Source organism: Lampris incognitus, chromosome 10, assembly GCF_029633865.1.
Source record: "Lampris incognitus isolate fLamInc1 chromosome 10, fLamInc1.hap2, whole genome shotgun sequence".
Classification (NCBI taxonomy): Eukaryota; Metazoa; Chordata; class Actinopteri; order Lampriformes; family Lampridae; genus Lampris; species Lampris incognitus.
The window spans coordinates 44976163-44989205 of NC_079220.1; the positions used below are offsets into that span (position 1 = coordinate 44976163).

The 13043-nt window shown below is 44.4% G+C and overlaps 1 protein-coding gene across 1 annotated transcript in view; it reads right to left on the minus strand.

Moving 5' to 3' along the window:
* Positions 1 to 650: 650 nt before the first annotated feature.
* rrn3 (RRN3 homolog, RNA polymerase I transcription factor) overlaps positions 651 to 13043 on the minus strand; it is a 54066-nt gene continuing 41673 nt past the window's right edge. The window contains exons 14-17 of the mRNA XM_056287679.1: positions 6139 to 6247; positions 4904 to 5056; positions 3408 to 3492; positions 651 to 1480 (exon numbers count right to left, since the gene is read on the minus strand). Of these exons, the coding sequence (XP_056143654.1) occupies positions 1331 to 1480; positions 3408 to 3492; positions 4904 to 5056; positions 6139 to 6247 (497 nt within the window). The 3' untranslated portion in view covers positions 651 to 1330. The remainder of the gene's footprint in view (positions 1481 to 3407; positions 3493 to 4903; positions 5057 to 6138; positions 6248 to 13043) is intronic.

A 13043-nucleotide genomic window follows, 5' to 3' on the forward strand; every position in this document is an offset into this window, starting at 1 on the left:
GTCAAGCACACAGCAATGCGTGTCTCTACTTGTGTGTCAGAGGGAGGAAAGGACAAGATCATCTGGGTGTCACCGGCATAACAATGGTAAGAGGAGTCATGCGAACGAATAACAGAACCCAGGGATGTCGTGTACAGGGAGAAAAGGAGAGGACCCGGAACCGAACCTTGTGGAACGCCTGTAGTCAGAATGCGAGGCTCCGACACAGATCCCCTCCATGTCACCTAGTCAGGTAGGATGCAAACATTGACAGTGCAGAGCCTGTGACACCCAGCCCCTCGAGGGTAGAGAGGAGGATCTGGTGGTTCAACAACATTGAACCACCAGATCAATAACACTGAACCACCAGTGGTTCAACAACATTGAACCATCAGATTGATGTTGTTAATTCGTGAAATATGAATTAACTACATCAATTCATATTTCATGGTAATCAAATATAACTTGTACACCAATGTTCTTCCTTCATATTTATCCATAAAACTATGATAATATGTACAAGTGAGACAATTACATGAAAACATTTATCTTTCTCTGGAGTTCAGTGTACATTTTCCCATCGCAAAACCAAAAACTGCTCCTGTGACCGACTTTTTTTTTTAAATACATTTATTTTATTTTTTTTAACAAACATAAATACATACATACATTCCTGTTAAGAAAAACTAAGGGTGTCCGGGTTGCGTAGCAGTCTATTCCATTGCCTACTAAGACGGGGCTCGCCGGTTTGAATCCCTATGTTATCTCCGGCTTGGTCGGGCATCCCTGCAGACACAATTGGCCGTGTCTGCAGGTGGGAAGCCGGATGTGGGTATGTGTCCTGGTCACTGCACTAGTGCCTCCTCTGGTCTGTCGGGGCGCTTCTTCGGGGGGAAGGGGAACTGGGGGGAATAGCGTGATCCTCCCACACGCTACGTCCCCCTGGCGAAACCCCTCACTGTCAGGTGAAAAGAAGCGGCTGGTGACTCCGCATGTATCGGAGGAGGCATGTGGTAGTCTGCAGCCCTCCCCAGATCGGCAGAGGGGGTGGAGCAGCACCGGAACGGCTCAGAGAATGGCCAAATACAATTAGGGAGAAAAAAATCCACAAAAAAAGAAAAAAGAAAAACTAGAGCCCTGAATGTGCAATACTTTTTTTAATTGATGACAGCATGGGAAATTGTATTATCGTTCAACTGTAAGAGCAGCACATCGTATATACATATGAAAAAATGTGAAACACAAAACGATATTTCAAAAAGGGCATAGCGTTCCTGATTCCTGACTGTAGACCAGTCCATCTCTCAGACAGGGTTTTACTGATATTGGTAATCCTCGCTGAGCGGAGGGATCAGAAAGGTTTCCGAAAGGCGATGGGGGGCGAGCCAACACTACTCGGGCTACAGAGATTTGAGTCAAAAGAGCTTGGTGTCATACCCGCGACCCCCTCTGTCTTGGTTGTCTCCCCACACAGGAAGTCATCTTCATCCGCCAGTGAGCCCTAGAAAAGAGAATATGGATAATAAAACATCTTTCTAAAATTTTGACAAAACATTGCAACACATCAGTGTTTGTGATATCGTAATAAATCATAATATACTGATTCATGACAGTTGTGTTCTGATACAAATCGTATTGCCAAATTTCTCCCAGCACATGGCCCTATTAGGAACTTTGTATTGTATTTTTGTTATTGTTATTATTACTTTGTATGAGGAACTTTTTTTACGCATCACACAGATTTTTTTTTTTTTTGCATTTTAGGGCTCCTGTTGTATCTCCTACAGTTCAATGAAGTCCAATAACAAGACACTTTTTTATAATTGTGACTCTAATCACAAACTTGTACATTGCACCTACTCAAGTACACCATGATATACAGTAAAAAAAAACACTGCAGTAATTAAATCATAGTTAGGACACACCTTCTGTAGTAATCTAGCTAAAACTTTCAAAAATAAGGACTGCCGAATGGCCCTGCATCAGTAAGAGCTTCATTAGTTGTACTAAGACGTGAGGTATTAGCCTTGTTCTCAGAGGGTGGGGGAGGGACTCTGTGGGAGAGGGGTCCCTTAATGGACCAATTCAGGTCAGAGCCTGAAAACAAGTGATCCCAATTCTAAGCCTGTGAAAAGCTAATTACTCTAAACAGATTGACTTATGTCTTAGGTGAGGAAAATCTGTTTGCACATCCACACTTGCAGTGCTTGTCGCACAGAAAACAGCCAATAGAGCTAAAAACACAACATACTGTAGTTACCACACAGCGTTCAAATACAGAGCAAACAAGGACGGATACACACAGGTACACCCACCTGGTAAACCCTGCAACATTCAAACAAGCAGCAGCGTTGTACAGTCAACATGGAGACATGGCATAAGGGATGAGACTTGTTTGTACAGTGCCCCATAGTGGGGGAAAAAAAAAGTCACGTCTACCAAGTTTAACGATGCAAATTAAAACTAAGAAGAAAACTAGGTGTGAGAAAACATTGCTGATAAAAGAAATAAAATTAAATACAACTAAAAAAAGGACAAAAAATAACTAAAATTAATTTATTGCTCCTCTAAATTATATCAATCATAATGTAAAATTTTATATTAATTATTATTACAAACAAGGAAATTAACATGTGGATTGTGTTGCACAACGGTAGCCTCGTCACCACTTTGTATCAAACAGAAACTGATTGAAATAGATTTATGTGAACCAGTAGTTCACATCCCTGAGCTCTATAGTATCATCATCTCATCTCATCTCATCATCAGCCGCTTCTCCAGGGTCGGGTCGCGGTGGCAGGAAGCTAAGTAGGGCACACCAGATGTCCCTCGCCCCAGCAACGCCCTCCAGCTCCTCCTGGGGGATCCCAAGGCGTTCCCAGGCCAGATCGGACATGTAGTCCCTCCAGCGAGTTCTGGGTCTACCCCAGGGTCTCCTCCCAGTTGGACATGCCCGGAAAACCTCCAAAGGAAGGCGCACAGGGGGCATCCTAATCAGATGCCCGAACCACATCAACTAGCTCCTTTCTACGCGAAGGAGCAGCGATTATACTCTGAGCACCCTCCGGTTGTCCTAGCTCCTCACCCTATCTCTACAGCTCTATAATATGACTTACCTAAATGTCAGCTCTGAAGACTTTGACTTCTATCATTCCATATAAGATTTTAATTTTTAAGATTTGTCATGATATCAATTTACAATTGCATCTACTAAGATGTCCATGTGATAAAATGTATGTATACAAACCAACACACTCCGTTAAATAGTGAACATAAAAGTTCTATGTGACAAAATGACATCAATTAGCCTATATTTTCAAAGTGGAAAAATCTGGTATGCAAACACACCAACAATAAACTTCCTGTGAACTCAAAAGAGATTCATCATTGCTTCTGATTCTCACATTAGTCTCTTCTAGACACCTCACCTGTTGGATCCCACTGGCAGTATGTTCCTCTCCATCTTCTGGCTCCTCCCAAACCTGGTACAGAGGATTTATCACCTTGCCTGACCTACAGAAAGAGTTTGACATCTAACAGCCCATAGAGGTAAAAACTTAATATGATTACACACCATACAGGACTTGAGTACAGAGCACAAAACATAGATGCGCAAAGATACACCCACTTGATGAACCCCACAACATTCAAATAAGAAACAGCAGAGGAACAATCAGGAACAAACACACCACACTACTACTAATACTTTCAGCCGCTCCCGTTAGGGGTCGTCACAGCAGATCATCCATTTACATCTCTTCCTGTTCTCTGCATCTTCCTCTGTCACACCAGCCACCTGCATGTCCTCCCTCACCACATCCATAAACCTCCTCTTTGGTCTTCCTCTTTTCCGCTTCCCTGGCAGCTCCATATTCAGTATCCTCTCCCAATATACCCAGAATCTCTCCTCCACACATGTCCAAACCATCTCAATCTTGTCTCTCTTGCTTTGTCTCCAAACTGTCCAACCTGAGCTGTCCCTCTAATGTAATTGTTCCTAATCCTGTCTTTCTTCGTCACTCCCAGTGAAAATCTTAGCATCTTCAACTCTGCCACCTCCAGGCCTGCCTCCTGGCTTTTTGTCAGTGCCACTGTCTCCAGACCATATAACATAGCTGGTCTCACAACCATCTTGTAAACCTTCCCTTTAACTCTTGCTGGTACTCCTGATACACTTCTCCACCCTGCCTGCTCCTACTGACTTTCATTCCTCTTCTCTCCAGTGCATACCTCCACCTCTCCAGGCTCTCCTCAACCTGCACCCTACTCTCGCTGCAGATCACAATGTCATCCCAAAACCTCATAGTCCACGGAGACTCCTGCACGATCTCATCTGTCAACCTGTCCATCACCATTGCAAACAAGAAAGGGCTCAGAGCCAATCCATGATGTAATCCCACCTCCACCTTGAACCCTTCTGTCATTCCAACTGCACACCTGATCACTGTCACACTTCCCTCATACATATCTTGCACCACTCCTATATACTTCTCTGCAACTCCCGACTTCCTCATACAATACAACACCTCCTCTCTTGGCACCCTGTCATATGCTTTCTCCAAATCCAAAAGACACAATGTAACTCCTTATGGCCTTCTCTATACTTCTTGATCAACATTCTCAAAGCAAACATCGCATCTGTGGTGCTCTTTCGTGGCATGAAACCATACTGCTGCTCGCTGATCCTCACCTCTCCTCTTAACCTAGCTTCTATTACTGTTTCCCAAATCTTCATGCTGTGGCTGATCAACTTTATACCTCTGTAGTTGCTACAGTTCTGCACATCGCCCTTGTTCTTGAAAAAAAGCACACACAACACACTAACGTACCAATACTGAGTTAGTGACGGTTTATTTGGGGTAAAACCTGTGAAAATGATCAACATCAACTAGGGGTTATGGTTTTAATGCTAGTCAAACCATACCTTTTGAGCAGGTATGGGTCAAAGGGGAAGACGCTGTCCAGAGGGTTGGTGTTGACGATAACAGAGTCTCCCCCTATGGAACTGCGCACCACTGGCAACATACAGCGGCTATTCCTCTGGATGACAGTATAGCAGAAAACCAGCTGATACTTCCTGTGAACAAAATGGTTCCACATCCTTTACAGGTTAACAGAAGGGTGCCAGCATTAAGTTCTTGAATGCAACTTTGTGTAGGGCTTAAGCTCATCTTTGTACTTTGTTTCACACCACACCACACACACACACACACACACACACACACACACACACACACACACACACACACACACACACACACACACACACACACACACACACACACACTTAGGGACAATTTAGCATAGCCGATTCACTTGACCTACATGTCTTTGGACTGTGGGAGGAAACCAGAGCACCCGGAGCAAACTCACGCAGACACAGGGAGAACATGCAAACTCCACACAGAGAACAACCCGGGACGACCCCAAAGGTTTGGACTACCCTGAAAGTCAAACCCAGGACCTTCTTGCTGTGAGGTGACTGTGCTAACCACTGTGCCACCGTGCCACCTGCTCAATACTCAAACCAATAAAATCAACATGTTATCTGACAGAGTGTAATAGTTTAGCTTCATGTGAAATTGTATTACCTGGTGATACACACACACACACACACACACACACACATGCTAAAGAAGAGTATGGAAGCACCCGCTGTCACTCTCTAATATTATTAGAGAGCGATTAAAAAAAAATCAATGTTTGAACGAGAGACCGAAACAGGGAAACAGGCTTTTTCCCTGATTAAAAACCAAAAAAACAAAGAGGGCAGGTAAGACAATTTGAAGGTTTAAATGAAAAAGTTTCGAATGTCAAAATGTCATGGGTTTTAAAAAGGTTCAGGTGATGTGGGCCATCTGTAAATATGTGTTCATATCTAGATTATAACTATAATTAAAGAATTATTATATATATCGCAATAATATATCGTAAAGAATTGTAAAGAATGATGTTAAAAGTTGCTGAGAGCTATATGAAATGGGCAAAATGGAAACTATATGTTTAATGATTCCACTTCTTTTTGCCCTGTGATGGCTTGGCGGCCTGTCCAGTGTCTCCCCGCCTGCTGCCCAATGACTGCTAGGAGCGGCCACAGCATCCCCACAACCCGAGTTCAGATAAATGGGGCTTGGATAATGGATGGCTGGATGTATGTACCTGGTGAAGGCAGCAAATAAACTGGTCACGGCTGGCAGGCAGACTTTGAGGGGGTTAAGTTGGCACATCACCAACCGTTCTAGGTTCAGACCCTGCAGGTATAGCAGACCTGACAAAACACACACACACACACACACACACACACACACACACACACACACACACACACACACACACACACACACACACACACACACACACACACACAATACAAAGCAAGTTAATGCAGTCCGGCACACACTCGAATGACATTTTCAAGCTCCTATTTAGCCAATATAGAGAAGATGCTTAAATTTGGCATAGGCATCCAACAGGCACATACAGCATACACTGCATATAGTAAATGCTACTGAGTCATCACACAGTAGAAAAATAGCAAGTATGGCAATAAAATTACATTATATAGGTCATAGGAAGTAGAAGACAAAATTGATTCTGCTAGTCTGAGCTCCTAACCCAGCACTCACACCAAAACCCTCATGAGCAACAAAAGCAGCTTGTGGTCATTCATTTTCTATGTGGGCTGGCAGCGATGAGCAGCCATCTGTTACAAAGTAGAAAGACAATACTTTAGTGTGAGCACAGGGTAGGAAGACTACCAAATATTATAAGTTTAGCTTCTCTTTAGTCTTAAATCCCGACATAGGGATGAGAAGAACACCCCGACCCATTCGCCTTTGGTCATAACAACTTGTCAAATCCATTAATTTCCAGCCCAACACCTCATGTTGGGCTGGAAATTCATGGATTGGACAAGAAGTTTTACCTATTCTATAGAAAATGTAGTAGAAAAATGTAAACGTTGTGGACATCCGGGTAGCATGTGGTCTATTCCATTGCCTACTAACACAGGGATCACTAGTTCAATTCCCCGTGTACCTCTGGCTCAGTTGGCCATCCCTACAGACACAATTGGCCGTGTCTGCGGGTGGGAAGCCGGATGTAGGTCTGTGCCCTGGTGGCTGCACTAGTAGTCCATGGGCCAGAGCCCAAAATTTCCTATTTCGGTACACTCAAGGTGGCAAAACTTACTTATAATTTTTGAAAGGATCCATGTCTGTAGATGATATTTTGGTATGATAACCATTCCTGAATGGCAGCTGTATCACAGTTATCAGCTCATGAAGTTAACCACCCCCTAAAGTAAATTGCATTTTAGACACTGGTGCATATCCTGGTTTAGCCTCATGGTCAGGACATTTTTCAATGTTCTATAATATTGTCTTTGGTATCATTTTAAAGGGGACCTTCTTAGCTTTCATTCAAGCCCTGTTGTGGATATTTCTCACAAATATAGAGGTTACTTGAGCTCTTCAACCCGTCAATAACACACATCTTTCTGCAATGTTCGCCTAAACTATATACTTTCTTTTAGCCCTGTGGCATCTAGGAATATCAGGGACACAAAACACAAAAACTGGAATACTCACAGGACTGTAAAGATTCAGGAAATGTATAATATACCCATACTATTTCATTGTGTGAGGTGATTGTGAACCTTAAATTAGAAGGGCATTATTACTAAGAAACTAACTAGACCAAAGCCAGTTAGTCCATGGGTCAGACCAGATATCGATATCACCCAAGGTGACACAACTTCACTGGTGCCATTTTATTTGGTACACTAACAGAAGTAAAATAATACATGATAACCTTTCCAAATGAGCAGCTATTTCATTTTTCTTTCAGGAAACCTGTTTCTGTGCCTCTCACGATTGTGTATTTGCCCAGATTTTTACAAATATAGCATTTCAACACCCCTGGTACTGATTAGCCTAGCTTAAACTCTGGGACAGTTCTTAGTTGGCCAACAACCAAGGATAACCAGTACTGTGTACTTCCATTCATTGTGCTAAGCTAGGCTAACGTGCAGCCAGATAGCTTTCTACTAAACACATATAGAGGAAACTGGTATCTATCTTCTTGTCTCACTCTGGAGAAGATTGTAAGCTAATTTCCCATAATGTTAGCATGTTCTTTTAATGTATATGTTAATATGATTAGTTAAAGTGGCTACGAGGAACTTTCATCTTGTGTTGATTTTAGCGGCCTCATGTGGACAAAATACAGCTGTTGCATAGCAACTAGGTAATGTATCTATTTGTGGCTATGTAAGATAAATAATGGGAATATGACGCTGGTGAAGCAAAGTAAACTTTGTTTTAGTAGTGTTCATACACCTAAGTTACATGTATTTGTTTGTATGTGGCAGGTGAAAACTGACTGAATATGGCCACTGGTGAACAAGCAAGTTTTTACCCAATACCAAAGCGCCCACGGGTGGAGTGCATTATCCACTGTTCTGATGATACAAGCTGGTTTCACTACAAAGTGTCGACTCATGGAGAACTCTGCTCAGGGCAGCTCAGATACGAAATCATGCACCAGTTTTGAAACTGGCAAAAGACATTCCTGAGGGACAGATTCCAGCAATCTACTACCACAGAAAGTGTCGCAGTATCTTCACTATGAAGCAAATTCTTGATGGCCTCCTTGCAAAAGAAAAGAAAAGTTGTGTCTCTGCTGAAGAGAAACAATCTAAGAGAGTAGCTCGACATGCTCCAAGTACATCTAGGACTTATGATGCAGAGTGCATATTTTGTCAGAAAAACAGCAAATATTCCAAGAGACGGAATACGAGAGAAGTACTGGTGCAGTGTCGAGAACTGCGAGCTGATGCAGAGATCAGGAGTGCAGCCACAAAGAAAAGGGACAGCAGAATCCTTGCCATTGTGAGTAGAGACCTTGTAGCAGCTGAAGGGCACTACCACAGGTCATGCTATAGACTTTACACCAAAGAAGAGGTTTCCAAAGGAGAGGTTGCCAGCAATGAAGATGATGATGCTGCAGCCCAGTATGAAGCTGCTGTGAATAAGGCATACAATGAGCTGTTCCTCTTCATCAGGATGGAGCTTTTTGGCAATCCTCAAGTGATGACAATGACTGATCTCTCTTCTAGACTGGTAGCTTCAATGAACTCCCAAGGCATTGCCCAAGTCAAGGAATCAACCAAGAAGCACCTAAGGCGAAACCTGGAGAGTGAGTTTGCTGGAGCCTTGCAGATATTCCCCGATGAGAAAGGAAAATTCCTCCTCTATCCCGATAACTTGTCCATGAGGGAACTTGCCAAAGAAAATCAGTCTCTCAAAAGGGAGCTGCAGACCCTGAAAAGTGTCAGTGCACAAGATGTTATAGCCAAAGCAGCCATCAAATTGAGAGCAGACATTAAAAGTCAAGATGTTCCTCAAACCTGGCCGCCTGAAGTCAAACCAGAAGCAGAATGTCCTACCATTCCAGAGTCGCTCATTATCTTCCTGTACTCTCTACTCACAGGCTCAAATGATCCTGATCATGCATCCCAGAGAGTGCAGTGCCTTCTGCAGTCATTTGGCCATGACATAGTATATGCAGTGACATGTGGAAATACCAAGCCTTCCAAGCACATTGTTCTGCCATTCAGTGTCAAATCGTTGACAGGAAATGTAGAGTTGATAAACATCCTCAACCGACTTGGTCACAGTGTGTCCTATTCACAGATGGAAGAGATCAACACTGCCCTGTGTCTCCAGAAACTCTCATCATCAGGGAGTGGCATTGCCCTTCCAGCTAACATCCATCCTGGCATATTCACAACTTTAGCCTGGGACAATATCGACCGTCTTGAAGAAACTGTCAGTGGTGAGGGAACATCTCACAGAGTCAATGGGATTGCTGTGCAAGCAAAGCCAGTCAACCCACTTCCTGTCCAACCCATGCCCACTGTTCCCAAAACAAAGAAGAGAAGCATTGATGGACCCCCACCAATGTTACCAACTTACAATGCTGGACAACGGGTATGGCCACCACAAAGCAAAAAGTCAGATGCCGATACTGCAGCCAATACTAAGCTTGCCAGAGAGAAAAACCTTCTTTGGGTCCTAGCACACATGTCACAACAAGAAGAACAGTCAGTCAGCAGCTGGACAGGCTTCAACATCCTGACTCGAGGAGAGATGACGGTCATCCCCGACAATATAGGCTATCTGCCTACCATCAATGCTCCAGCGACACAAATGTCTACTGTCAACGAGGTGCTTAACCAGTCACTGAGCATCATGCAGTGCTTAGGCCTGAGGAAGATTGTCTGTGTCTTTGACCAAGCCCTGTATGCGAAGGCTGTCGAGATCACATGGAAACACCATGACAAGTTCCATGATATCATCGTTAGGCTTGGGGTATTCCACACCATCTGCACACTGCTGGCAATAATAGGAAAGCGTTTCCAAGATGCTGGACTCAAAGACCTCTGCATTGAGTCTGGCATGATTGCAGAAGGCTCAATTGCTGGTGTTATGGATGGCCGCAAGTACAACAGGGCAGTGCGACTACACAAGCTCCTGTATGAGGCTCTCATGCGACTGACCTTGAATGGTTTCCTGTCCTGGTTGGAAGAAACTCACAGGAATGACATGGTTCACCTGAATGAGACACTGAAGACCATTGACAGCCTTGGGAAAGAAGTCTCACAACATGCTTTGAAGGAGGTCCTCGAGAACAGCTCTTGTACACGCATCATGGATCTATTTGAAGTCTACCGTGAGTTCTTTAGAGGTGGAAACGGCAGCCTCTCGAACTTCTGGATGTCCTATTTGGACATGGTTGAAATCTTGTTGGGGCTCATCCGAGCATCCAGAGAGGGAGACTGGATGCTACACTTGGCTAGCATTCGAGAAATGATCCCATGGTGCTTTGCTTATGACAGGATGAATTATGCACGCTACCTCCCCTACTACTACGCCCAGATGTCTGAGCTGCCCATCACACACCCAGATGTGTACACAGAATTCATGGAAGGAGGCTTCTCAGTCCAACTGGGCTCCACCAATCCCTTTGGCCGAATCCCTGTTGACCAAGCTATAGAAGAAACGGTGAACAAAGACACCCTAACAGCTGGAGGGACAAAGGGATTCAGTTTGAAGCCAGGAGCTGTGACCAAATATTATCTCACAGCTGAGTATAGAAGCATGTACCTCAGACAGCTGAGAGACCTGACAGGTCAAGGCAGGTGCAAATGGTCTCATCCAGATCTACAGAGTCCAAGGATCAAGAGAGATGAAGCAGATGTCCAGTCTCTCATGGACCTTATGGAGAATAACTGGCTCAATCCTATGTCCCCTGATGAGATTGATTTGGTTAGCCTCTCCACTGGCAACATGGCTCCACCTGATGTGACCATAGATCTCTTGAGAGCTCTTGAGAAAGGAGAAGAGGCCTACCAAGCATTCCAGCAAACAAGGTTAGATGCAGACCCACCACCTGTGAAATTCCACGACAAGATGACCAAGCAAAGTCTGAAAACATTCTCCAATGTCAGCACAAAACAAGCTCATGGAAAGAAAGCACAGGATGTGGTTCTGAAGGCAGATAGAAACCTTTTCAGTCACATGATCCTGGTGGCTGAAAGCAGGAAGGTGAATCTGAAGGATGTCCTTGCCTACCCATTGGGCCCACTACCATGGGCACTGGCAAGTGCTGATGGGTCCTTACGAAAAACAAACAAGGCTGCACTTGCCAGAGAGCTTGAAAAGAATGTATCTCCTGCAGAAGACATCCCAATCCCATCTACTTCCATCATTGATGGGATGAGCCTGGTCCAAAAAATGAATGGCAACAACAAAACCTTTGCACAGGTGGCAGAGTCAGCCTTGACCCAGGTCCTCCATGAGGGAGCACAGAGTGGGAGGATTGATGTTGTTTTTGATGTCTATCACCAGACTTCGATCAAAGATGCTGAACGACTGAACCGGGGTGGAGACATCACTCTCCAGTACAAGAATCTTGCAGGGGGACACCACGTCCAGCAGTGGAGAAAATTTCTGTGCAGTTCCTCCAACAAGACCAGTCTCATCAAGTTTCTGGTGGAAGAGTGGAAACTCCCACGATACAGAGCTATGCTGCATGGCAAGGTGTTGTACATGACCTCAAAGTCAGTTATCATCACAGCTGAGGACACTGATGTCATGGTGCTTTGTCTTGGCTTCCAGAAGGACATCACCTGTCCCATCTACCAGAAGTGTGGGACTCAGAACCGCACACGGTTTGTCGACATCACCAAACTGGCAAGTTCACTTGGAGACAGCATCTGTGACAGCCTAATTGGCTTACATGCCTTCACAGGCTGCGACACTGTCAGTGCATTCGCTGGTCGAGGGAAGCTGAATGCCCTGAAGATAGTGAGAAAGCACACTTCCTGCCAAGAGACTTTTAGTCAACTGGGACAGACATGGAATGTGAGTGATGAGCTGTTCCAGAAAATTGAGCAGTTCACCTGTCGGATGTATGTTGCTAATAGCAGCACTGCTGAGGTGAACAAACTGCGTTACCAGCTCTTCTGCACCAAAAGGGGAGAGGTTGAGTCCAGCCAGCTGCCACCATGTAGAGACTGTCTCTTTATGCATGTTCAGCGAGCCAACTATCAGGCAGCAATATGGAAGTGCTGTCTGCAGGCTAACCCTGTGGTGCCAAGCCCTACTGAGTATGGATGGACAGACGATGAAGGCAAGCTGGCCATTTACTGGATGCGCTCCCCACCTGCACCAGATGTGGTCTTGGAAATGCTAACATGCAAGTGTGTGCATTCATGCAAAATGCCAAGCTGCATGTGCCTGTCAAATGGACTTCCATGCACAGACATGTGCAGGTTACAGACCTGCAGTAACCAAAAACAGCAGGATGGTCCAGAACTGGACTTTAAACTTGGGGAGTCAGATGATGAGAGAAACGAGCAGTTTGATGAATGACAGTGTGATGATTCTGATGGTATTACTGTGGTAGTAGTCTATTGATGCACAGGATGTTGATTCTGGACTTGGTTACCCAGAGCTTGATAACAATAATGTAACCATATTCACATATACCCATTACCC